Here is a 23,791-nt window from a genome sequence, read left to right on the forward strand (position 1 = left end):
AGACGCATAAACGATGAAATTATTTATTTACACATAATTTCCCCGCATTAGTGTCTATTTTACTTTCGAGCCACAACCAATGTTTAAATATGAAACAACTCGAGTACTTTGCACGAAACAAAATATTCTCGAGCGCACTAAAACTGTGCAAGGTTGTGGTAGGAGTAATATTATCAAACCCTGTCCTGTGCATAGCTTTACTGATACGTACATCAGTTGGAAATAACTGTCCATAAAATTTATCAACAGCAGAAACAGTTCTGTACAGTGCAAATCAGTCTTTCAGACAGTGAAGTCAAATATTGTCTTGGTCTTGAGAAATTGTAATTATTTAGGACATTGATAATAGGTTGTTGAAGGGTTAAAGTCGATAGAAAAACTTTGGTAATTATTCTGTACTTACGTTACATAAATTATTTAAATTACTATAGAAAGTAGGACTACTATTTCGATTAGCAGACAATATCGTTTATATCATTCAACACAGTGAATACTATATTCGATTATTGGCATCGAAGGGATCGCATAAATTTATTAAACAAACGATTATTCGCCAGCACAATCATTCCTGCTAATTCGCCCCTTGCTTAATAATTAACGAGGCCCAAATTCGAATAGTCTAACAGAATATTTGAACTACCTCAGCTTACAGGTATTTAAACACCGAGGAATGCTTTGCATCGTAAAGGCTTTTTATCCTCTTCTGAAATTCTCTTTGGCGCGTTTAAAGTAAAGGTAACGGCGACGGTGAAAGAAAATCTCGGCGTTAATCAATATGACGAGGGTTTTGTGGTTTCCGCGAGAGATACTTAGGTACACTGACGTTCAAAGGCAAAGGTCCAAACCGTTTCTGCATTTGCTTATTTAAGATCAGCCATCTAATCACGCGATGTAATAGTCTCTTTGCGACTGTTCGTTATATTTAATTTGTTAGTATATAAATATTCTGATATTGAATATATCCATTTTATTCAAGTAGGAGATATAAAGTTATGAAATGTTTTATGGGTTCAAGTTTCAAACTAAACGAAAACATTCAGAATTTTGCCTTGTCTTATAGCTGCTGCAATTTTCAATTCCATTTCATTTCTTTTCCAGTTTTTGTAACAGATAGTATCGTTGATTCCAGGAGTAATAAAAAATCTGTAAGTACAATTTAATATGATGTATATACATCGAATTACATATATCTTAACAGGCCAAAGATGAAGGGAAATTAAATTAATTATTAGTATTAAATATTGTCACCCCTATTAATACATGGACGTTACATTGTATATTTGATGCATAAATCAACAACGTAAGTTCTTAAATACATATTTACATTTGTAGCCAATGACCATGCATAATCCAGGGCACAGTGAAACAAAATAATGTAACCAGCTTTTGCTTTAATTACCACGTTCATGTATTGCAAAAGGAAAGCACCGAATTTTCGAAATAATAAATCTGCAATATTCAGTTCAATATTAAAACGTGATATTTTCTAGTGGCATGCTTATTATTGAATTTGAAGTGAAACCTAAGACTCGTACGTGTGTGAATTATGTATTCGCTTATGTCTGACCACATACACGGTATTTCCACTTGTTCATCGTAATTGATAGAGCCAGATTACGAACATGATTCCCAACCTGTTATTAATGACGTAACACTGATTTTTCATAAATGAAAAAAATAAAAACTTGGTTACCCAGGTGCAAGCACAACCCTCGCATTAAATAAGATAATTAAATACATTAAATATCTTTAAGTATATTTAATATCTGTATTAAGATAACTAAATATTATTAAGTTAGAATTTGACTCTGAAATACCTATTTTTAATATGTTTTAATATGTTTTTATTGAAACATCTTTTAAAATTCTAAAAAAAATATACCTACAATATCAAATACCGTTCAACATTTTTTTATCGCTCGGCAAAATGTAATCTTCTATGCAAATTTTGTTTTGAAAAATTTGATTGACCGCGGAACTGGTAGGAGGACACGTGAATTCGACCTCGTTTGGAAATTTCGCTGAAAAAATCGGAGGTTTCGCGAGCCTTCAGTGGTGACCAGTTGGGGCATCACACTTGCTGTTTCTTGATAACGGCGATAAAGCGAAAATATTTGCGCGTCCTCGCTTCGTGTACCGATGTCGCTTTGCCGCGCAGAACGGTGAAATCGACGAAACTCAATTTTCATTCTCTGCCGCGGATTTGTCGAGCATTTCGAAACGCCCCGGTGACGCTCCGTTGCCCGTGATGAACCGACCGTTTCCTGGATACCGCTAATTAAAGAAAATACGTTCCTCTAATTTCCTGACGAATTCGCTAGATTCCTAAGTCTCGCTGTTCTTCCCAGACTGAGTGGAACAAAATAAATGGTTGCTTTTAACATTTCTGACGCAAGCAAGTGAACGTTGCGTGTATCGATCACTGTCCTGTGGTTTAATTTTTATTGTAGGGCTGAGTTTGGACTTTATGGAGAAATGAAGTTAAAATAAAATCAAATTGGAAAGGAATAACGTGGCGAATAATTAATTTTGTGAATTGTTGATGTTAGGTATCACACATAGCACCTACTTTCCAATGATGAGGTAAAAAAATTGTTTACTCCAGATAGGGATTTATAGACGTGACACTTGTTACTTTTACGAAATTCTGAATAAGTAGAGTACTTTGCAAAAATTAAGGTTTTGATCGTTGAGTTACTGAAACGTCAATGAGCTATGTAAATAAGGTTCAAGGACTTAATTAGTAATTTGAATGAGGAAAATGAAATCAGTTTATAATGCTTTATTATTGATAATGAACTTAAGGGTACGAGGCAATTGTTTTTGTCGAAAATGAAGCATTTCTTTTCAATTAATTAGAAAGAAATAAATTGAAGCTGGGACTTGTTCTTTGGCACAATGTTTATTAACATCATGAGCATTAAAGAAACATGTTTGCTTCGCCAGAAATATGCATTATAGATGACGCTACAGATGGATCAATAAAAAGGCTTTTTAAAAAAGTTTCTTTTGATTCCCAGCAATTTTGACGAAACGAAACTAAATTCAACGACCCGCTTGTAAATTCTTCTTCGGAATACCTCTGGTTCTGCACTGAATCTGTAAAAGAAGCAAAAGTTGGAAAATAACAGCTACGAAAGTGGGATTTTTAAAACAGTGCGTTTTTCGTTAAAAAAGGTGAGGTTTTAGTTTCGTTTCGTAAAGAATAAGAGATTTTATTAACTTCGATTAAGATTCATGCTGAAACTACACATTTTGTGAACATGCTCGAATTTTATTTGGATCGATTGGAACCTCCGTTTTTAAGTTATCACTGCAGAAGAAAAGAAACTATTTTAAAAAGCCTGTTTAACCTGCAGCGTCATCTATAATACATATTTTCGACTAAACAAACATGTTTTTTTAAAGCTTCTGATGTTAATAAATTTTGTATCAAAGAACAAGAGTCAATTTCAATTTATTTCTTTGTAACTAATTGAAAATGAATTGCTTCATTTTCGACAGAAACGACAGCCTAGTACCCTTAAAAAGTTTGTTTAAAATTTTTCTATCCTCGTGAAAATATTGTTTCATGAAAAATGCGAATATTTAACAGTAACTGATGACGATTTCTCACACAACGTATTTGTATAAGAATCGCTTAGATGCGGTAACTAAAACCAGTCAAGTCCTATCACTGACAATAAGTCACGATTTAATTAATAAAATAATCAACTCATCAGCGTTTCTCGAATTTCTTCGCTGCTCTGAATTTTTCTAAAGTCCTATGCACGACTCTTTAGGAAAACGTAAGCACAGTTAAACGCGAAACAGCGATAGGTATATCGAAGTCAGTAGCGCTCTGCTGAGGCATAAAGTTTATTTTAAAGGTCGCGTCTTTATGCCCTCATTTCCAGCAATCGTGTTCGCACGGATAGCTGTTTATTCCACCTAAACCTGCCGGTAAAAATATTTAAACAAGTCATGAAACGTTTCTGCTTTAAATTTATATCTACCCCTTCGCTACCACCCTTCTCATCCTGCTTCATTACTATTCAACCCCTAACAACGTGCTCAGAAATAGCAATTACACGTTTCGTGTAAGAAGATCGAATCCTCTGAGATTCTATTATTTAATTAACCTCATTCTTTTATCTTTCTATTCATGTTTCTGTGATTCTTCAACAGTCGACAAGTGAAATAATAAGTAAGCAGGTTGAACACAGAAATCCTGTCGCGTGATTGTTTCGATATTTTATTCTACTCGGTAGTATTTTGTAAAATTAATGTCAGGTACTTGCAGTGTAAAATTAATGTAGGAGTGAATGTTTCGGACAAGAGTTTAAAAGCCGCGCGCTCGACTCGACTCGCTCTCGATTTTTGTGTAGGTATATCCAAGTATCCGGATTGCTCGTTATAACTCGAAATCCGGATCGAAATCCAGATTTGAGTATCCGGATATCCGTACTTGGATCCGAGTATCCGAGTACCCGATTTCGGATATTCTATCATCATGCCTGAATAAAGCTTTCTTTATATCGATTCTAATTAAAGAGAGCAAGTTTAACTGAAGTGATTAAAACAAGAAATGCGAAGGGAATTATATTAATATTTTATTTGCAGTTATACATACACACTAAGTTAATAACTTCCTATTTTGGTATGAAAAAAAAAGTTTATTTACATTTTTCCGGTGACGAACATGAACTTTTGGTGGTTACAATATTATCCGGTGTAAAGAAGACCCTCTCCGAAGTTACTGATGTTGCAGGTATGCATACATGGGTATTTTTTTGTTAAGGAAGCCAGTTTTGGAAATTTAGTTTCTCTTAATTTCCCTTAAATACTCGGGTACTCGAATACTAAATTAAATAAGTATCCGGATATCCGAATATGCATTTTGTGGGTATCCGAGTACTCGGATACTCAAGACTCAGATAGTCAAGACTCGGATAGTCAGGACTCGGATAGTCAGGACTCGGATAGTGAAGACTCGGATACTCAAAACTCGGATATCCAAGACTCGGATATCCGTAAATCCGAGAATTTTGTGGGTATCCGAGTACTCGAATACTCAAGACTCGGATACCCAAAACTCGGATATCCGTAAATCTGAGAAATAGTAAGAGCCCTAATTTACACGATGCTAGTTTAGTATGACAGTAGCAGAAATGGCGAGTGCGAGTGCGGTTCAACGTCGTCGACTTTTTACACTGCCTAAAAATTGTTTGTTAAGAGTGTATAATGTTTTATTGAACGAGGTTCGTGATCTTATTGAAGAAGAAAAAAGCAGAAGAAAACGATTCTGGGTACGTGCCTGGATAGGAAGAAGAAACCGATTAGGTGCCTCTGCACTTCTCCTCAAAGAGCTTGCAGCTGAGGACGTTAAGGAGTACAGAATGTGATGCAATTCCGCCACAATTAAAGTTGGAAGTGACTTTGAATTTTTGGCATTTTAGCCTTTTTTACATTAGTCAATTAACTCGGCCTAGTGAACAGAGCCCAATGCTCGGCCCAGCTACTATGCTGTTCGCTCTACACCACTCGACTCGGCTAATACTCGCCCGTTTACTCGACCAACTACTGTTTACACTAGTCGAGTTAGATATCCTTCTTCACACTCGCCACTCTACTGTACCGCTGTTTGTTTTTATTGTTTTCCTGTGTTTTAAGCAGGATGGTGTTTCAATCTTATTTTTGCTTACAATGTCCAACGAACTATACTCCCATTTTCTAGTTCCCTCCTCCCTCCTTTGGGTCCCAGCAGCAGCAGTGCACCGGGAGAAAGGTGGTTGGTGGCGGTCACCCATCTTTCCCCAGTACACCGCCCCGTGATGCTTAACTTCGGTGATCTAACGAGAACCGGTGTTTTCCATCACGGCTACGGCCGCTGGTAAACTGTACCGTTTACTAGACTAATGTAAACTAGGCTTTAAAAACAGTCGCTGAGGATCGTTGTGAAAATCGGACGTAGTGCGCGAAGAGTGAATCAGATCGAGCGTGGCCACGAATTAAAGTTCTTTATATCAAACCATAATTCCTTATATCAATATACTTTTTGCATTTATTATTTTAATAAATATCTTTATTAAATTCCTCGTTTTCTTCTGTGCCCTGTGCTAAAAAATAATAACAGACCCATAGAGAAAATGGTCGCGCGTGAAACTATATTCGAATGAAATACTCCTAAGACAACAGCCTTTAGACATTTTGTTCTTGTCAACGCCACTTTGTGGAATCGACATTATTCACAATGTAAAGGCAATGCAGGCTGAAGTTAAGTAACCAAACAACTTGCTGGATACTTGTATTTATCTGTTCAGTATACTGCGCCTCGAACGTAGAAAGAATAACAGACCGATAAAGGGAATGGCCACGCGTAAAGCTGCTGGGGCGAAAAAAGCCCGGGGAATCAGAGGCGGCGTACATTATCATGTAGATCGTATCGAGTAAAACTACTATAGGTCATCGCTAAAGTATACCATACTGTTTACCGTGGCTGAGGTATACGCTTGCACGCGGGCACGCGTGTTTTTCAAACGAGCATTCGAGCGATCCTCTTCTCTCATATTTTAATTTAGCCGGACTCGACAATATTTTTGCCATTACGACCGCGGTTTTCGGTATAACGCGCGGGAGGGGCCGGAATAGAATTTCGTTCGCGAAATATATCGAGGGTCCCCATTTTCGTCGGCAGATAGAGCGTTTCGAAGCGTTGAAATACGATCGGGCAGTATTGTAATCGGGTTTTGTTCTTCCCATTTTACGCGCGATGAGATTACAAGCACCGTTTTGCGAGCAACGAAATCTGCGGGACATGCTTCGCGTCGTTGTTGAATTTAAGGAGATCTATGATTGGCAGATGCAACGGAACCGCTTTAGATCTATATTGATTTTGTAGAAATTTCTGGTAGGAACAAAAATATTGGGTCATCTCATTACACGGAGTAATGAAAATATTCGGACACCAGGGTGTACTTGGATTTATCTCCTTGTATCTTAATTATTTATGCTTAAATTAAGTTCGTTCTTTTTTCTTGTGATAAGTCATTTATTAGAGTTTTAAAATGTATGGGGTTTAGTTAACTAATTTTCTAATATTCCAAAAATATTCGAACCAATTCTACGCTTCTTGGATTATTCTTCCTAGGAATATGGATTTTCTCAGTACTGAGTTTGTAATGATGTAACTGTAGTATGTGGAAAGTGTAGCTTACGTAGGGATCTTTTGGCAATGCTGTGTATCAAGTTGACGATCGTTGATGGCGTTTAAAGTGGATGAGACGAAAAGCATAGTGTGTGCGTTATTTTATACTTAAGAGTTTAACCTAGAAAATGACGTAATTGAAGCGCTGAAAAACATTTGTCAGGTGTATGTGAAGATTATTAGTAGACTGCGGAAGTTTATGCAAGTATGATATTTATTACGATAATTACGACCTCCCTATTGTAAGAAAGCGAATGCACTATAGCAGCGCTGTCCAGGGTAGGGGCCCCTCACGCGCCTGCTTCCCCTTCCAGTCTTTCTTTCGCGCGGCGTGCCTTCCGTTGCCAAGGAGACCGCGCGACGCTACGAAGGTTGCCATGACATCGCGGTTAGCGTCGTGCGGTATCCCTGACAACGCGGACGAGAGTGGGAGAACCCCAAGCTCCCGCGGGAGCGACCTTGGACAGTGCTGCGCTATATCATGGCCGCTACTGTACTCGAGCTAAGTTTTGTATATGCTAGAAATAAATAAGCATAACATTTTTTTAAATAAAAAATATATATTAAAAACCCTCTAATGACGAAACATATTTCTATCAAAGTTTCACTTGTTTAGTCCTTTTCTACAAAAATGTATATTTTCATAAACATCCGCAGTGTAATTATGAGTGTAAGTCAGCGTCAAAGCTGATTTCAAGAGTGAGAACAGAAGGGAAAGTTGAAAAATGTAATTAGACAATTTTTTCGAATGAAATCAAAGTTATTTTGTGAAAGGGGAATAGAAAACTTAGTAGGATGATTTGAAAGGCTTGCAAAAAATGCGAGAACATAAAATACAGGGTGTATCGTAAATCGTGGTACAAACAAAAAGGAGGCGATTCCTTGTGCAAAATAAATTAAAAATATGGAATGACACATGTTCATACAAAGCTTCGTTTTTGAGAAAATTGTTTTTAAAAATTCGCCTGGCTGACGCGAGCCTGATTAAAAATCAGCAGAATTTTTTTAACAATAAATATAACGAATTCTCGTGTAAAAGTAAATCCAAATTGTGAAATAACTGTTTTTTGAACGAGGCTTTGCTATCGAGAAAATCGATCTTGACAATCTCTCGAATACGCGTGATTACTTTCAGATTGATTTTCTCTGAAACAAAGCCACGTCCGAATAAAAGTTATTCTAGAATTTTTATTAATTTTGGAGAAGGATATAATTCTATTTATTCGGCATTCCTATATTCTGTCAAGTTTTAGCGAAATGCAGGTAGGTACGTGTGATGATCGAATTTTCAAATTCAATTTTCTCAAAAATGGATATTCATAGAAAATAACTTTATTCTACATTTTCGATTCATTTCTGCGTTAGAAATCACCTTTTCAGTTGTACCACAATTTTCGCTACAGCGTGTTTATGTCGTTGATTAATCATTAATAGGAAGTTGGTTGTTGTTATCTAACGAAAATATCGAATAAACTGCGTTACTTATGGGATGCTCGATACATTTGAATATTTTAGGTTTACATTTTGGGAAGTGTTTGAGAAGATAATAAATTTTGATAGGCTTCATAGTCCTGTGAAGTGTGCATATTTAAATTTGAACTTTGAGGTAAATTAGCATAAATAAACGTAATTAAGTGTGAGTATGTAGATCATCATTCTTGGGTAATCTCGCGGAAGTTGAGAGATTTAATGTGTTTCTTGGCTTCATACATTAATCACTCTAATAGAGGTAATTATGAGAACGTATTGGGAACAATATTGAAAATTTCATTTAGATGTATCCGCATAAAACTTCGGTTATTTGTCTTGTTGACTCTGGTGAAGTTTCCAAGCAGCTGGCCGTTTTGAAGGAACTTATAAGAAAGTGGCCAGGTGATTTAAGAAGAAGAGGATATTCGAGCGCTTCGCTTAACTTTCACGTTATTTCGAGATAAATAAAAATAGGAAATATTTTCGGGATATTACTTGTTACATTTACAAAATTCAAAGCTTCGCTCATTCTTCGCTTGGCTAATGTTTCGAATTCGAAGATGTATGATTCAGCACGTAAGTACTAAGGAGTACTATGAACCCTCTTAAATAAAAATGATCGATGAAATAATAATAATAAAAAGTACCTAAATAAAATTTGTAAAATAAATATAAGTTAAATAAAAATTAACAAATTTTTATATTGTATATTTTAATATTTTCGTACCAAATTTAGGCAATGTGTGAGGGAATTTGCAGTTGTGAATAATTTCAGAATTCCAATATGCAAAAGTAGGACATTTAAGGGGGAACACTACTGTGACGGCCGGAAAAGTAAACCGTTTTTAAGAATGTTTTTCAGGAATGACTTACAGTTTTCATAAAAAAAATTATTACCAACCTTTAGTGCGATGGCTTAAGAGACTATAAAAAAATAAATAAAAAAACATGCATAAATTTTAATGTATTAATTAATCTTCTAGATTCTAGACCCCTCACGCGCGCTGGTAGAATGTGTAACTATGGAACAGCAGGTCCGAAATCAAATTTAATTTTTCTTTTTGTAAACTATATGAGTTTAGTTTCCGTTGCACGTACCGATTCCTTAAACAAATTATTTTTGTAAAAATGGTGTGCTTTAGAAGAAAAGTTTCGAAAATCCATGAATAAGATGGACAGTTTTTTAAGCATATTTCAAAAAATTTGTTTTCGATCAAAGAATCCGTATGCGCAACGGAAACTACACTCATATAGTTTATATAAAAAAAAAAGAAATTTGATTTCGGACGTGCTACTCCATAGTTACACATTCGACCAGTGTGCGTGTGAGGTCTGGAAGATTAATTAATATATTAAAATTTATGGATGTTTTTCTATTTATTTTTTTTTGTATAATCTCTTAAGGCATTGTACTAAAGGTAGATAATAACAATTTTATATGAAAACTGGAAATTACTCCTGAAAAAAAATCTTAAAAATGGCTTACTTTTCCGGTCTTCACAGTGGTGTTCCCCCTTAAGCATCACTGTAGCACCTGCATACTTCCATTATGCCACATTCTAGAGATTTTAAAACTGTTATACGCAATGTAATAATAACAGTAGTAGGTCTTTATTATAATCACACATGTACAGGTAAAGTACAACGAATTAATAGGTCCCAAAGAAAATGAAAACACTCGAATGGTGCAGAGGATATGATGCAGAGAAGAAATGTTTCACTGCTATTAAATCCAACCCCGTAAGGGGGTGTGTAACAGTCCTAATTAAAAGTAACAAACTATGCAACTGTATAATATAGGTAAACTTAGTATGGGAATTTTTCTGTTATAGGAAAGCGGGGCCTAAAATTTTTTTTTCCTTAGCTAGATATTGAGTTAGGTCTGAGTTAGGTGTTACATTTTACATTCCAGCGAATTGTGTCTCTTATAGTCAGGTACATATTGACCACCAACAAATTAGAATAAAATATACAAATGCAGTAGTAAATGAATGCATTAAATAGTGTTTATCCGAAAACAATGTTTATAATTGCATTTTTATAATAATTTACTGCATGTAGTTTTAACAGAAAAGTTTAAACAATATGCATATACAGCATAACCATCTCTAGCTATAATCACTGTATTCGCATACACACTTTCACGATGATAAAATTGAATTGACATCAATATTCACTATATCATAGTTTAAGTTTCGTTTAAACGTTATAATCTTGTTACAGGTAGCTCGTTCATAATCTTATGGTAATAGGGTCTCTATAAACAATGCTGAACATGGAGAAAATACGCAGACGACGTAAGTGTTCGAAAGACTTCCTATTTTCTCACACTGTGACAACACTGCATCGAATTTCATTAATACCGAATGAAAGTTCAGAGAACATTGTTGTAGAAAATTCATCAGCCAATCAGCAAGACCAGGGAAATGTGCAACAGACTCCGAGGAAAACGCTGAAGTACTACTTTAATAGATTTAAGTACTACCATTACTGTTTCGCAGAAAAAGTGGACACTCTAATTGGAGTCGTCTGTTTCACAATAATCAAAATCTACTTCTTCCTGATGGGGTGGGGACATTCTAACCGGAATGTCGATGGAGTAACAGATGAGATCGATATGGACGGTGCTTAACTACTTTCATTAACACAGTGGAAAAGTATATTCATCAAAATAAATAACATATTCCTCACGTCTCGATTTTCATTCCCCCTAAGAAATCATACTTTTTTTTTTAAACGCGTAAAAGCTATCTTAAAGTTATGTTAAATTCAGAGCTGCCCATTATAATTTACATTGCTATAAACCGTTAATCTACCAAAGAAATGTTAAAAAAAAATATTTCTAGAAGAATGGAATAAGCTGAGTCTGAATTTCACAGAAAATTATTTGAATCTATGCATAATAGACAGAAGCTTATAATGCAATCGCAGGAATATTAGAAGAATATTAACTTATTGTATTTACGATTGTATAAATTAAATATTGAATTTTGGCGAATATTTATTCGCACGATCCTTGCTATTTCCACGAGCCATGACGCTCTTATTTTAAATAAACTGTGTAGAACTTTTCAATCGAATTCTTATTTCGAGCTTTTACTTTGAAGTCGATTTAATATGTAAAATATGTTGCATATAAGGTGGACGGATACTTTTCCGAGGAACTGTATATAATTTTCTAAACGTACTACTGGTAAACACAATGGAAGTGGTCCCTAAGGGGAATATTGATTTCACGAGGCATGGAGAAGCCTGGAATTGTCTCGGTTCGTTTGCGTGTGATTTAAGGTACGTCTTCAGGTAGCGTGCTGCAGCTGCGGGACTTAAGATATTCACGAGTCGATCGTAAAAGATGCAGTCCAATCTCCGCGAGGTGTAGTACGTAATGGAAACCTTTTTGAGAAACTCCCTGCTACGTAGTTATCCGGTGAAAGTCGTTCCCTATGACCAGCTGTTCAGGTAATCTCGAATGTTTACTGCCGAAATTTCCAGCTATTGTTCTCGCTTTTTATCCCCCTGCTCTTTATTCTCAAAAGGGAACGAGTGCCCTGGACTTATCAGTATGTACATACATTTTTCGGAAGAACAGTACTGTAATTCCCTCGAGATATTATTCTGTATCTTGTATTAATTATGAAGAAAAATATGCATTAATGCATCTAAAAAAAAATTTAATTAATTTTAAAATCTCCTTAAAAAAACACAGAAAAATAATTGTGCCACACGTCCCTCTCCTAAACTAAACAACTTCTGTATTGAAAAATAAGAAACATATCACGATTACAGTTACGCTCTATTGAAAATCGAAAAAGTAGATACACACAGGAAATAAATGGAGAAAGGAGACATTTTTTACGAGATTTTTCAACGAGACTTTAGTGTACTTAATTGTAAATTTTCTAATACTTTCATACTCCTGTTATAAATACGAAAAAAAAATGTGACGTTGTCAAAAATAGGAAATACATCGAACGTCAAAGCGAAGCCGTTCCTCCGAAGCTACGTTATAAAGTCTTTATATCAACCGCAGACATCTGTATTTTATAGTGGTTGTCATGGCGGAGTTGTTGATACGTGCATTATATCATGTATCCGGGCATTTTTCTTCTATACCGAACACGACATTCTTGGGAAATGTTCAAGCCCGCGGAAAGAGGTGTCTGTGGATTTTCGCATTCACCGCGAATATCGCATCGCTATTTTTCTAAACAGCTGAAATACTAAAAACCCGTGGCGCGGCCAATAAAATCGATAGGGACCCATATCTCCGGAATGGCACGGAAACAGTGGCAATCTTTTCGTTTTATAACGGTGTGACTTCATACTTTATATTCATGAACTTTTAACCATTTTATGCATCATTTATACTATATACGTGCTTCGTGCAAATGGCACGAAAATTTGATGATTTATTTCTGATTCGTTTTAATTGCAGAAAGAAGTGTCTCGAAATATTACTATAGTAATGCCTGTCTACTGATTAAGTACGGTCATTCCTTTTCATATTATTCGCCACATCCCCGCGTAACGTGAATTGAATTCCATTGTCACTGCCATTGGATCGTGGAATCGAAATTATTCAAATCAGTGTAGATTTACGTTCATTTCTGTCATTTCGAATTCAGAGTGAATAGATAAACACATGCAGTTACGTCGATTATGCTTATTGGCACATGTCATGTGCTGTGGATAGTAAGGGAATGATGGTTCATGTTATACTTTCTGGTTAGTATTTTAATTAGGTGAAAAATAAGTGCTCCAAGCTTGCAATTTTTGCAATTATTGTTAACTGCGTACACTATATGTACTGTGTTTTTTTAAAATAATTTTTTGTGTTCGTTGTGCTATATCAATTACGCAAAAGTAACTTCTAATTAATTTTTCGTGACCCATGTATTTATTAATGATATGATAAAGACTACATTCTTGTATGTTTGATGTAATTTATTTAATATATAACTGAAGTTATAACTGAAGAGTCCTTGGAGAAAATAAATGCCAAAATTAAAAAAAAAATTATAGTAGTAATTCTATAGCTTAGAATTTTAATACATTTTCACTTTGTAAATAGTTACCAATGGTGGGAAAGGGTGGTACAGCTGGTACGTCCAACACCACTTCTGTAGAAAACAGTGTAAGAGCCAATTAAGCGATAGGTAAACAGGATTGGCATTTACAATGCTTGCAAATTTAAATGAATGGCATATTTAGTTTTCTCTGCAAATAAGAGATGGCACATACAGGGTTTTCTACAAATACAATTCTTCTTTTCACGAATTTGGACTATGTTAATGCAAATAGAAATTTTTGTGATGTATTTGGGTTATTGTATAGTTAAGCATATTTAGCAATCAAAACAAATGAGATTTCGTAAGTAATTCAAAGTGAGAGATATTTTTCTTCTGTCTTGAAAAATTTAATTTTTGCCACTTACAGTGGTTTCTATTAGGACTTTTCAACTCTGTATTATAAGTAATAAATAACGAATTGAGTATTTTTTCCTAGGTATTTATATTTAAAATTGTTATATCTAACACTATTTATATGAGCCAATGTCAATTTCGACTGCCACAAATGACTAGAACGGTTAATTGATATGGTAACCACTTGACGCGTTAATAATACTGGACAGAAAATTGGTAATGTACCGTTAATTGAAGCTAGATTGGTAAGCCAGATTAAAGCGTAGCTGAAGGCTGAGATGTAGAATTGATGAACGTTAACGAATTATTGAAGAATAATATAATTATGAAAGTAAACGTTCGGTTCACTGATAATTATTGTATGAAAGATTTAATATTCTATACTATATGTATGGTTAAAAATTAATAAAAAAAGAACTGCAGTTTTCTCAAAGATGCATCAAAACATGGTCCAAATTTCAGATGAATCGAAACGCTGGTTTCTTAAAGAAAGCATAACTACAATATGCATGGTTAAAAATTAATAAAAAAAAAACTGCAGCTTTCTCAAAGATGCATCAAAACATGGTCCAAATTTCATATGAATCGAAACGCTGGTTTCTTAAAAAAAAAATCCCAAATTTTGCTATGATTTTAGCCCAAAGAATAGGATTCCTCCCTTGTGACATTTTATTCAACCATAAAGCTACTTATAATATTATTTGAACATACTTTATTCTAATTACAGAAAGACAAGGTAGAATAAAATTGCTTAACAGAAAGTAATGAGAATATGTATTTAAATTATGACCACATCATTAACTGATCCTTTAGAAAAATTAATTTATTCTTAAAATAAGGTACTGGCATCACACTGTTGAATTTGCCCTTAAAATATTCCTTGAATGCCTCTAGAGCTGTGAATATTTTTTGCAAAACGTAAAACACACATTTCTCGAGTATTTTAGAGTGGATAAAAATATACAGTATATAGGTCTGCGAGACCGGGAGTTAGCACTGTTCTGAAATATGAGGTGAACTCTGCCATGTTGAAATGTGTCTTGGCTTTTCCGATACAAGGCAAAGTAGAAAGTATGTACCTATAACTGTGTGAAAACTTCTGCATGCTGTTGTGTTTGCTTAGCCATGTTTAAATTTAATTATAAAATACATGCATACACAGTAGCCTCAGTTGTTGTTGGTGAAGTGCAACGTGGGAAGGGTGAAATTCGTTAGAGTGGAGTATTCGCAAAACACTTCGTTGACTGATGCCACTCTCGCGTTTAAGCTGCCTTGTACTGACATGTGGATTTCGCGTTGCAGCTGCTAAAATGTTCGTCGGGTTTCCATCATCAGTTGCTGCCCGGGATCGTTGGCGTCTCTTATTATCCACGCTATCCACAGCAAATCTTTCAGTATACAAATTCACTGGTTCTCTCATAAAATTTTATGACATTCAGAATAAACGAGAACCCTATCAACTTTCTCCGCTTTCGTATAACGCATTTTGGAAGCTTGAATAATAATAGTAAATTGAATAATAGTGGTATTCATGGATACAGATAAATGTGAAGCGTATAACGTGATTGAATATTTCTTTACATTCTACGATCCACGTAGCGGTTACAATTAATGAAATGTGTTCGATTAATTCCACGAAGTACATTATTTTCCACCGTAATTGACCTGCAACGTTGAATGGCATTTAAGGATTTCGGGCACTTATATTAAAATATGTACCAATCATCGAATTTTCATTACCTTGCAGTAACAATTGGTCATACGATAACCATGCTTACTCATATATTTAAACAAAAACTTTCGATTTTTTATTTCAAATGAGCCTATCTTGAAATATCATATATGTAGACCGTGTTTTTATCACTGTCAGAGTTATAGCTATTTATTCAAGATTACATCAGAGAAAAAATAATAGAAAAAAATTTCATCGTCTTAAAATATGAATAAATCAATATCAAAAAGACTTTTTAGCCACGACGTAACAGAGAAGGTACGTATATGCGTTAAGGGAAAGAGGTTGTACGTTTTTGTGTGGTGGTGTCTGTTAACATTTTTCTCCAAAATTACTGGAACGATCTTTATGCGGTCTTTTGCATTAGTTAGGTATCGTTTAACGCCTATTTTTTAAACATATTTTATGGCATTTGGCCGCCAAGCGGCGCTGCAGTAGAATAGCAATTTAAAAAAAAAACAGAACTACAAGGCTGTGTATTCTAAGAAAATTAAATCTTCCTAAGCCGTTCCAATTCTTGTAAAGCTACAATATTGTGTGGGCTACTGAACACAGTCCTCTAAAAAAAAGTGAAGTAAAAATAAAACTAAACATTTAAAAAAAAGAACCCACGACGATGTAGGCAAAACTTGTCAATAAAAGAATAAAACACAGTCCTCTAAAAAGAGGGAAATAATAAACAATAATATTTGGATAATGTGTATATATTAAAAATTTTCATGACATATTTGTATCGATTTACAATTTAATCCATAGGTATTAAAAAAATGAAACACATTATGTCTTATACGTTCGCTTAGATATTTTCATCCATGCGTGCACGGTCGTTCTAGATTTATCAGCGCTGTGCCTGGACAAAGGACTTCGCACCACAATTTGCTTGGTGACATGACACTTCACGCGGATATCGTGCCGTACCCGCTTCGGCGTTATTATCGTAATTGCAAGCCTGAAAAACTGTTCTGTCTCCACTGCCTCTCTATTGCCATTACTCTATTGCGTCACTTACCACCTTGAACGGTTTCCCCGACACCTCGATCGAGGTGTACTCGTGATCGCAGGTTCCTAAACATCTTTCAGATGAAGCTACTGATCGTGTTCGCGCTCGTCAGCCTGGCGAGCGGCCCCCCGGGACTCCCGAGGGTCCCAAAGGTATACCACGCGGTGATAACAGGCTACCAGAATCTCTCTCCATCGAGAGCCTACCCGGTGATACAGCCAGTGGTCCATCGGACGGCGGTCGTTTACGGGCCTCCGTTATATTACACGCAAGTGGCCCCCCACGTGTCTAGCCCCGAATTGCTGCACCTTCCTCCGGGCGCTCTGAAAGCAGGCAGCGCGGCCGATGTGCAAGGGGAGCCGTCGACCGCCGTGGAGTCCTCGAAGCTCAGCTAGGTGAAAGAGAAAGTAGAAGCAGCGAGCCAAGGGACTGGGAAAAGGAAAAGTCATCCAGACCCGAGCCAAATAGCAAAAGCAACGAGCCAGAGCCTCTGAGTTTCTATCCCAACAATGTATCAGTCGTTGTATTACGACCCCTACTTCTACATGTACAACGGGATCAACCCACACCTCGTCCCAGGAACGTATTACGTGGACTATCAGCTGTACGGCACCTTCGACCCGATTCCCACATCCACGCCGAAGGACGCGCTCGCTGGACACCTGCTGCCAGGCTACTACGAGGAAAAGGAGGAACCACCAAAAGTCGAAAAGGAGAAAATACTAGACGTCCCGCCGCCTCCCCTACCGACAGCTGCGCCAAGAAGCTCCTGAAGCGGAGGGTGTCGATTAAGTATCAGCTCTTTTGGCGGAAAAACCCCAGTGTCCACTAGGGTGGCCCTTATTTTCAACCTGCGATTTCTTTTGCTCTCACCCCCTAATATGGTTCCATTTCATAAAATAATAGTCCCTGAAAAAGATTATTGCAATCGGACAACAGGAAAGGGTGCCGACCAGGCCTTAAATTCATCGATGGTTGGAATTTGAAGAATTTCTCAAAAATGGTAAGCGCTATCGAAATTTTGTTGAAATAATATTAAAAGAGCATTCAATTTCCCACAATTACTGTATATATAATTTTTTCGTGCTTCCAACCATTTTTTAGATGGTAGCGTTTGAATATAGAGAGCACATATAGACAATACGTCACACCGTACAGGTGGGACGCGCGGGCCTCTCTACATATATTAAAATGCTATTATCTAAAAAATGGCTGGAAGCAGGAAAAAATGATACATACAGTAATTGTAGGAAATTGAATGCTCTTTTAATATTATTTCAACAAAATTTCGACAGGGCTTACCATATTTGAGAAATTCTTCGAATTCAAACCATTGATGAATTTTAAACTTTAAGGCCTGGTGGGCACCCTTTCCTGTTGTCCGATTGCAGTAATCCTTTTCAGGGATTATTTTTTTTTTGTGAAATGGAACCATATTAGGGAGTGAGAGGAAAGAAATCCAAAAATATTTCGATACGTATAAATAACGGCCACTCTTGTGTCCACGTATACGTAGTAGTTATCGAGATCGTCTTCATCTTCCCTGGGAACTCAGTACGCAACACTGTGTTCACCGTTACCAGCTGAGAAGATGACGTGACGATGTCCTTTCCTTCTCTACGGATAAGATTTGTAGCATGGATATGTATTCTCACTTTAATGCGCAATAAAGTCGTCATAGTAATAAGTGACTCTAAAGGGAATTACAAATTTAGGGCATGCAGAGGTTGTGAGCGTTGGCATTGTATACACGTCGACGCACGGTTCCGTCGGTGCTGCGGCACAGCTTTTACGTCGCCTGGATTATCGTACCAATTGTAGATGTGGTTCAATCGCAGAATTGACTGTTCAAATGGGATCGCAATGATCGCCGTTTTTCCGCACGATGAAGATCTTTATGCTGAGGAGCAACTGTTCCTCCTGGATGCTCGCTGCCGTCAGCTTCACAGTGTTCTGGCCGCCGTTGCTACCGTTGGTGGTTGCGATGGAGAATTTGGAATTAATTTTCTTAGGTGACTGCACTGAGATACATGCGATGCAGTACCAGTCGTACGTCGACACCTGGATGTCCGTTGCGACCGACGATGCTGTGTTCACATGAAGATTCAGATTGTGCTGGTAGAGCAGCGTGCCTTGCAGGCAGTTGCCTCGTACAATATTCTGAAAATAAAGAAACATTTCTCGTTATTCAATTCTTATTCCTCGCTATCTTTCAATCATGTATTTCAGTGGCGCACCCAGAGGAGGAGCCAAGGAAACCTGGACCCCCAAAGAAGGGGCTTTGTAAAAAGCAAACTGGATTTTATTCTTTAAATAAATTTGTATAATCACCTAATGAATTTTATTGAATTTGCATTAAAAATCTGTTCATCTGTTCAACTCGGCTCCCCCAAGATTAAATCCTGAGTGTGCCACTGATGTATTTATATCTCATATAACAGGATGTATTACTTCATTTCTTACGTGGATTAATACACGAAAGTTGGATCAAAATAAAAATACATTGCACCATTTGCACCACTTACTGTTTCTGGTGCATACTGAATCTCGGTACTCTGGTTACTCTGGGGACTCTGTGTGGTTTCTGGTTCTTTATCGTAATCATCATCGTAGTATTCACTGTCTTCGGCGTCGCCGTTGCCTTCGTCAGGGGAAATCGTTTCCGTGTCTCTGATCTGTTTTTGAACTTGCGTGGTGGAAGAACCGTAGCTGTTCGCGTCCAAACCATTATACCTGTTCGCCGCGCTCTCCTCTTCATGCAAACGCCTCCTATCGATGTTAACAGGTGAAGACACCTTGTTGTTATCTATTTCCGCGAGCAAATCGTATCTACTGATCGGTCTAGCCGTGGTGGAAGCCTGGTCAGCGTATTTCGTCGCAATCTCCTGCTGCCGAGCGTAATACTTCTGCATAACCGCTCGCCTCCTCGCGTAATAATCCGCGTTTCTGTTCTGCTTCGCCTGATCTACGCTTATCTGATTCGTATTGCCAATTGCTGATGCTTCCCCGCCAGTGTTATAATCTACGTGACGTTTACTGATCTCCTTAAGCGAGCGATCGCCTATAGACTTGCCAGAGCCTCGGTCACGCGAGTGCTCTTTGATCCCCGAATTTTTACCTCGCATCTGGGCCAGCTTCAGCTTCTTGTGATTCTTCTTCGCGCCTTTCGACACGACGGCCGACATATCGCCCGCTGAGAACGCTTTGTTCCCGGACGCGGTCGCGTTTCCCTCCGATTTCCTCCCGTACCCTCTGTTTCCCTCGTATTCGTTGATCGTTTCGTCGGCCGTGTCGATCGAACGACGATCTCTGTCCTGGTGCCTTCCCGGCAGCAACGGCACCCGAATGATCTTCCGTTTCTCGGAATCGGACGCGTTCCTCTTCCCATCGAAACCCTCTTGCACTTCCTCACCATCACCTTTCCCTTTCAACTGGACGTCAGACACAAAGGCCGAGTAACTCGTAACCACCGACGTTTCCATTATCACGAGAAGCGCCAATGCCAGAAGGGCAGAGACGAGCGAGAGGCTTCTTCCCGTAGCGATCATGGTCTCACCGATCGACGTAAACGCTTCGGCACCGACGATGCAAATGAATGAGACTGACAACGGTAACGCACATTTAACCTCGGCTTATCTGCCGCTTCTAGGGCGAGGGGCCACTTTGTTGCTGTACTCGTCTTGGGAAGATAGCTAATTATAGAATCGTATGCGAGAGATGCAGCGATCTCCAACAGCGGATCTACGTGAATTGACGGTAGCTCTGTAAATCAGTGATTTACGTAATAATTAGAGAACAATGCATATGTGCATCTTATCGTTGTCACTTTTCCAAGCCATGGGCGTCCGGAAAGGGGTGCAAAAGGTGCAGTTGCCCCGCTGGTTTTTGAGAAAAAATCGCTTATTTTTCAAGACTGATTTTTATTAACTTTTTACACTATATAATGAAAACTTCAGTAACTTCAGAAATTAACAAGCTCTTTATTATATAATGATAAAAATACAGAGTATGCTTTTGCTAAAGACAGTCAAAACGGTTGACTGCCTAGTTCGACGGTTACGTTCTGAGTGACCTCCGAGCGCTCTTTTCCATTGGCCCCCAATTTCATCCTGGCACGTCCTTTTCCTCAGCACAGGGCAATAAACCGCCCACTCAAGTGGCCTTAAACTCTCCTGCAGGCCAGGATAGGTTTTGTGCCTACACCTACTTGTTACATTTTTCTTTAAGAAAACTCTTAAATTTTTAAGGGATTACACGAGAATGTAGTGTTACGTCCCGAAACTTAAATTTAAGTTTTCTTTCTTTTTTTGTTAATAAGCGGGGAGTGCATCGACAACGCTTAGCGTTCTGGGAAAACCCTCGTCGAGCGCACTATTGCTTACTGTATAATAATAATTTTATCTCTGACAACGGATACCTCCGGTCTGGGACCGTCGTCGTCGCGACACTTGGTCGCTGCGCGATACTCTGATCGCGGGACTGTGCTGAGGCGTCCGCACTGTTCTCAGATGCTCGTTCGGAAATAATCAGTGGTTCTCATACCTTGCGAAATTTATTTAATGCAAGCGGCGGGGGGACGTCTTGACGATTACAAAATTGTAAAGGAGTGTTCCGAGTGCGAGAATGGGTGATTGTGATATTAAGGCGGGAGTACTCCGTTTGGATATTGGGATCAGAATAGTTAGTAGATTGGTAGAGTATTGTCGAGTGGACCGCGCCCCAACTGTAAAGTATGGAAGGGTGAAAGTGCGAACACCTAATGACATCATGCATTGATTGCTGGGGCACGATTAAGATTGCAGCGTCAGCTTTTTGGAGTGGGCCTCGCGGCCGGACGCTCCCGGGGGCGCGAAGCTGGAGTCACTCTTTGTTGTACAGTCGCGGAGAGCCTAACAAGTTGTCCGTGGATCGTAACTTCTTCCTTTTCTTTGATTAATAACTGTATTTCGAGCCAGAGATTCACAAAGTTTTTAGTGAACGGACTCAAACCTTCCACGTTAAATAGTGTTAACTTCACCGTGTATTAAATCATATAACCATTGCCATTAATCTGCGTTTTATATTCTTTTAATATCTTTTACATTACGTACTGTGCCCGGATGGAAAGAAGTCGGTTGAAATGTCACAGGGACAGGACGGGTTCTTCGCTCGCATTGGTTCCCGCCGCCCGTGCCGCGTTTGCTTACTTTGTACTCGTTGACGTTCTCGCGCCGACCAATAGGGATATACTGTTCGGACCCTAGAATTTCTCGACCGACTTCTTTCCATCCGGGCACAGTACCACTATATTATTTAGTCGCGTTGAGATGAACCTTCAGTTATATCTCATTTCTTTTTGTGCTTTTAAATTCTGCTACTGTAGTTTGTAATCCAAAATACAGTGTGTGAGTGTGTTTCTCTGTTTCCCAGGCACAGCATTGGCGTTGTATTGTTCAAAAGCGAAATCCAAACGACCGAAATCGTATCATATAAATTGACCGATATAGTGGGTGAGTTGCTCATTATACCATAATTTTATAATCAGATTTGCGATTGGCGAGCGACGCCTCACATAAAATTGTTTCTGTCTTCTGTTAAAAAATCACAATTGCAGAGGTAACGGAGAGTCAATATTGGTTAATGTAAATCGCCAATATTCTGAGATTCCCCTTTGGCTTCCCAAACTTTAACACATAGCAATTCAAAGTAAAAGAATAGGGACATCCATGCACACTTGAATCTCACACTCAAGTACATTTAATTAAAAGTCAAGCCTCCTGTTTCCTGACAATCACTCATTGCGGGGCCTGTACAGGACTAGATCTTTGACCCACGATACTACTTTTTAAATCAAAATTCTTTAACCAATTTGTGAGAGGATTGTCTTAATAACTTCACCAAATCGTAAACGGTTAACAATACTTTACTCTCGCACGTCCCGCACGTGGCGACGTAAACAACTCTCTGCGTCGTAACAGCGACTCTCTTCTCTCTGCCCTCTCGGCTCGGGTCGGCCGTCGCCGCCGGCCTCGTCGTCGCGCATGCGCACTTTCTCACACTCGGGCATACCTGACACATGTCCGCCCCGGACTTGCCATATAATACAATAGAATCAAGTATACTTAAAAGATCTTAACTTTGTATTGTAACTTGCGAAGCTCTTTCCAACGAGATCGACTTTAATCGACTGCTAAGCACGTACCAAGATACCCTTAATTCGATTTCGAAAAACAGTTTCTTCTACACCTTCATCTTCGAAAAACCAGTTAACATCAGATTATGCACCACGGCCATTATGCCTCTTAGAACCAAACAAGATTCGTCTGACGCATTCTTCTCTGTCGTCAAAAGCAGGCGAGTTATTCATGTTGCCTGTTTTAGATGCCTCATCCTGTAGAAAATATTCTGAGTGCTTTCATTGTACTATGCATTTGTCACTTTATATCTTTATAACACTTTTTCACTAAGTAGCGTAATTAATTGAATGTAGTGACGCAAACTTAATGCGCACGTCTTGATTCATGGTTAGACGTTAAACCACTCAAACTTTTATAATCCATGCCATATTGGCAGCATCATACACAAAACTATCGCACGCAACTCCTTCCTGCCCTTTTTTTATCTGTCCTTTCCATAAAGTTTTTGAGACTTTAGTACATCGACAAATTAATTCTAGAAACTCATGATATAATTTACAATCATAAAATTATTTTTCTTATCACGATTTATCAGTGCTAGGTATAATCACCGTTGTAAAACTTATTACTCGTACCAATCGTTGAGAGACTTCATTCATAATTCAATCTCCAGTCCTGCTAATGGCACGTAAATGTAAATTTATTGCCATTGTGATTAATAACCTTCTTAATCGAGATAATTAATGGTGCACTTGGCGGATACTTTGATATTAATTTCGTCGGTAACTGGACAACGTGGAAGAGAAAATGGAAGGAAGCGTGCACCAAATAAACGACACACGTCGACATGAATCGCATAAACAA

At 37.8% G+C, this 23,791-nt stretch overlaps 2 protein-coding genes and 1 pseudogene across 3 annotated transcripts; 2 read left to right on the plus strand and 1 right to left on the minus strand.

Annotated features, from left to right (window-relative positions):
- The first annotated feature begins 274 nt into the window (after positions 1-274).
- LOC143372603 (uncharacterized) lies at positions 275-11,319 on the plus strand. 2 transcript variants are annotated; one of them, XM_076818954.1, is made up of 3 exons: positions 275-384; positions 10,880-10,953; positions 11,050-11,319. In XM_076818954.1, exons 2-3 carry the CDS (start codon positions 10,923-10,925, stop codon positions 11,286-11,288), a joined length of 270 nt encoding a protein of 89 aa, XP_076675069.1. In that variant the 5' UTR covers positions 275-384; positions 10,880-10,922; the 3' UTR covers positions 11,289-11,319. The 2 variants fall into 2 exon arrangements, with proteins under 2 accessions (XP_076675069.1, XP_076675070.1); XM_076818955.1 differs by lacking the exon at positions 275-384 and adding an exon at positions 3,819-3,942.
- A 5,298-nt stretch (positions 11,320-16,617) lies between these two features.
- On the plus strand, positions 16,618-17,587 carry LOC143372258 (uncharacterized; annotated as a pseudogene).
- Positions 17,588-18,449: 862 nt separating this feature from the next.
- Positions 18,450-20,471, minus strand: LOC143372230 (uncharacterized). The gene is made up of 2 exons (XM_076818275.1): positions 19,337-20,471; positions 18,450-18,971 (listed from the first exon to the last, which is right to left on the minus strand). Exons 1-2 carry the CDS (start codon positions 20,357-20,359, stop codon positions 18,660-18,662), a joined length of 1,335 nt encoding a protein of 444 aa, XP_076674390.1. The 5' UTR covers positions 20,360-20,471; the 3' UTR covers positions 18,450-18,659.
- Between the last annotated feature and the right edge of the window lie 3,320 nt (positions 20,472-23,791).

Source organism: Andrena cerasifolii, chromosome 8 (assembly GCF_050908995.1).
Source record: "Andrena cerasifolii isolate SP2316 chromosome 8, iyAndCera1_principal, whole genome shotgun sequence".
NCBI lineage: Eukaryota > Metazoa > Arthropoda > Insecta > Hymenoptera > Andrenidae > Andrena > Andrena cerasifolii.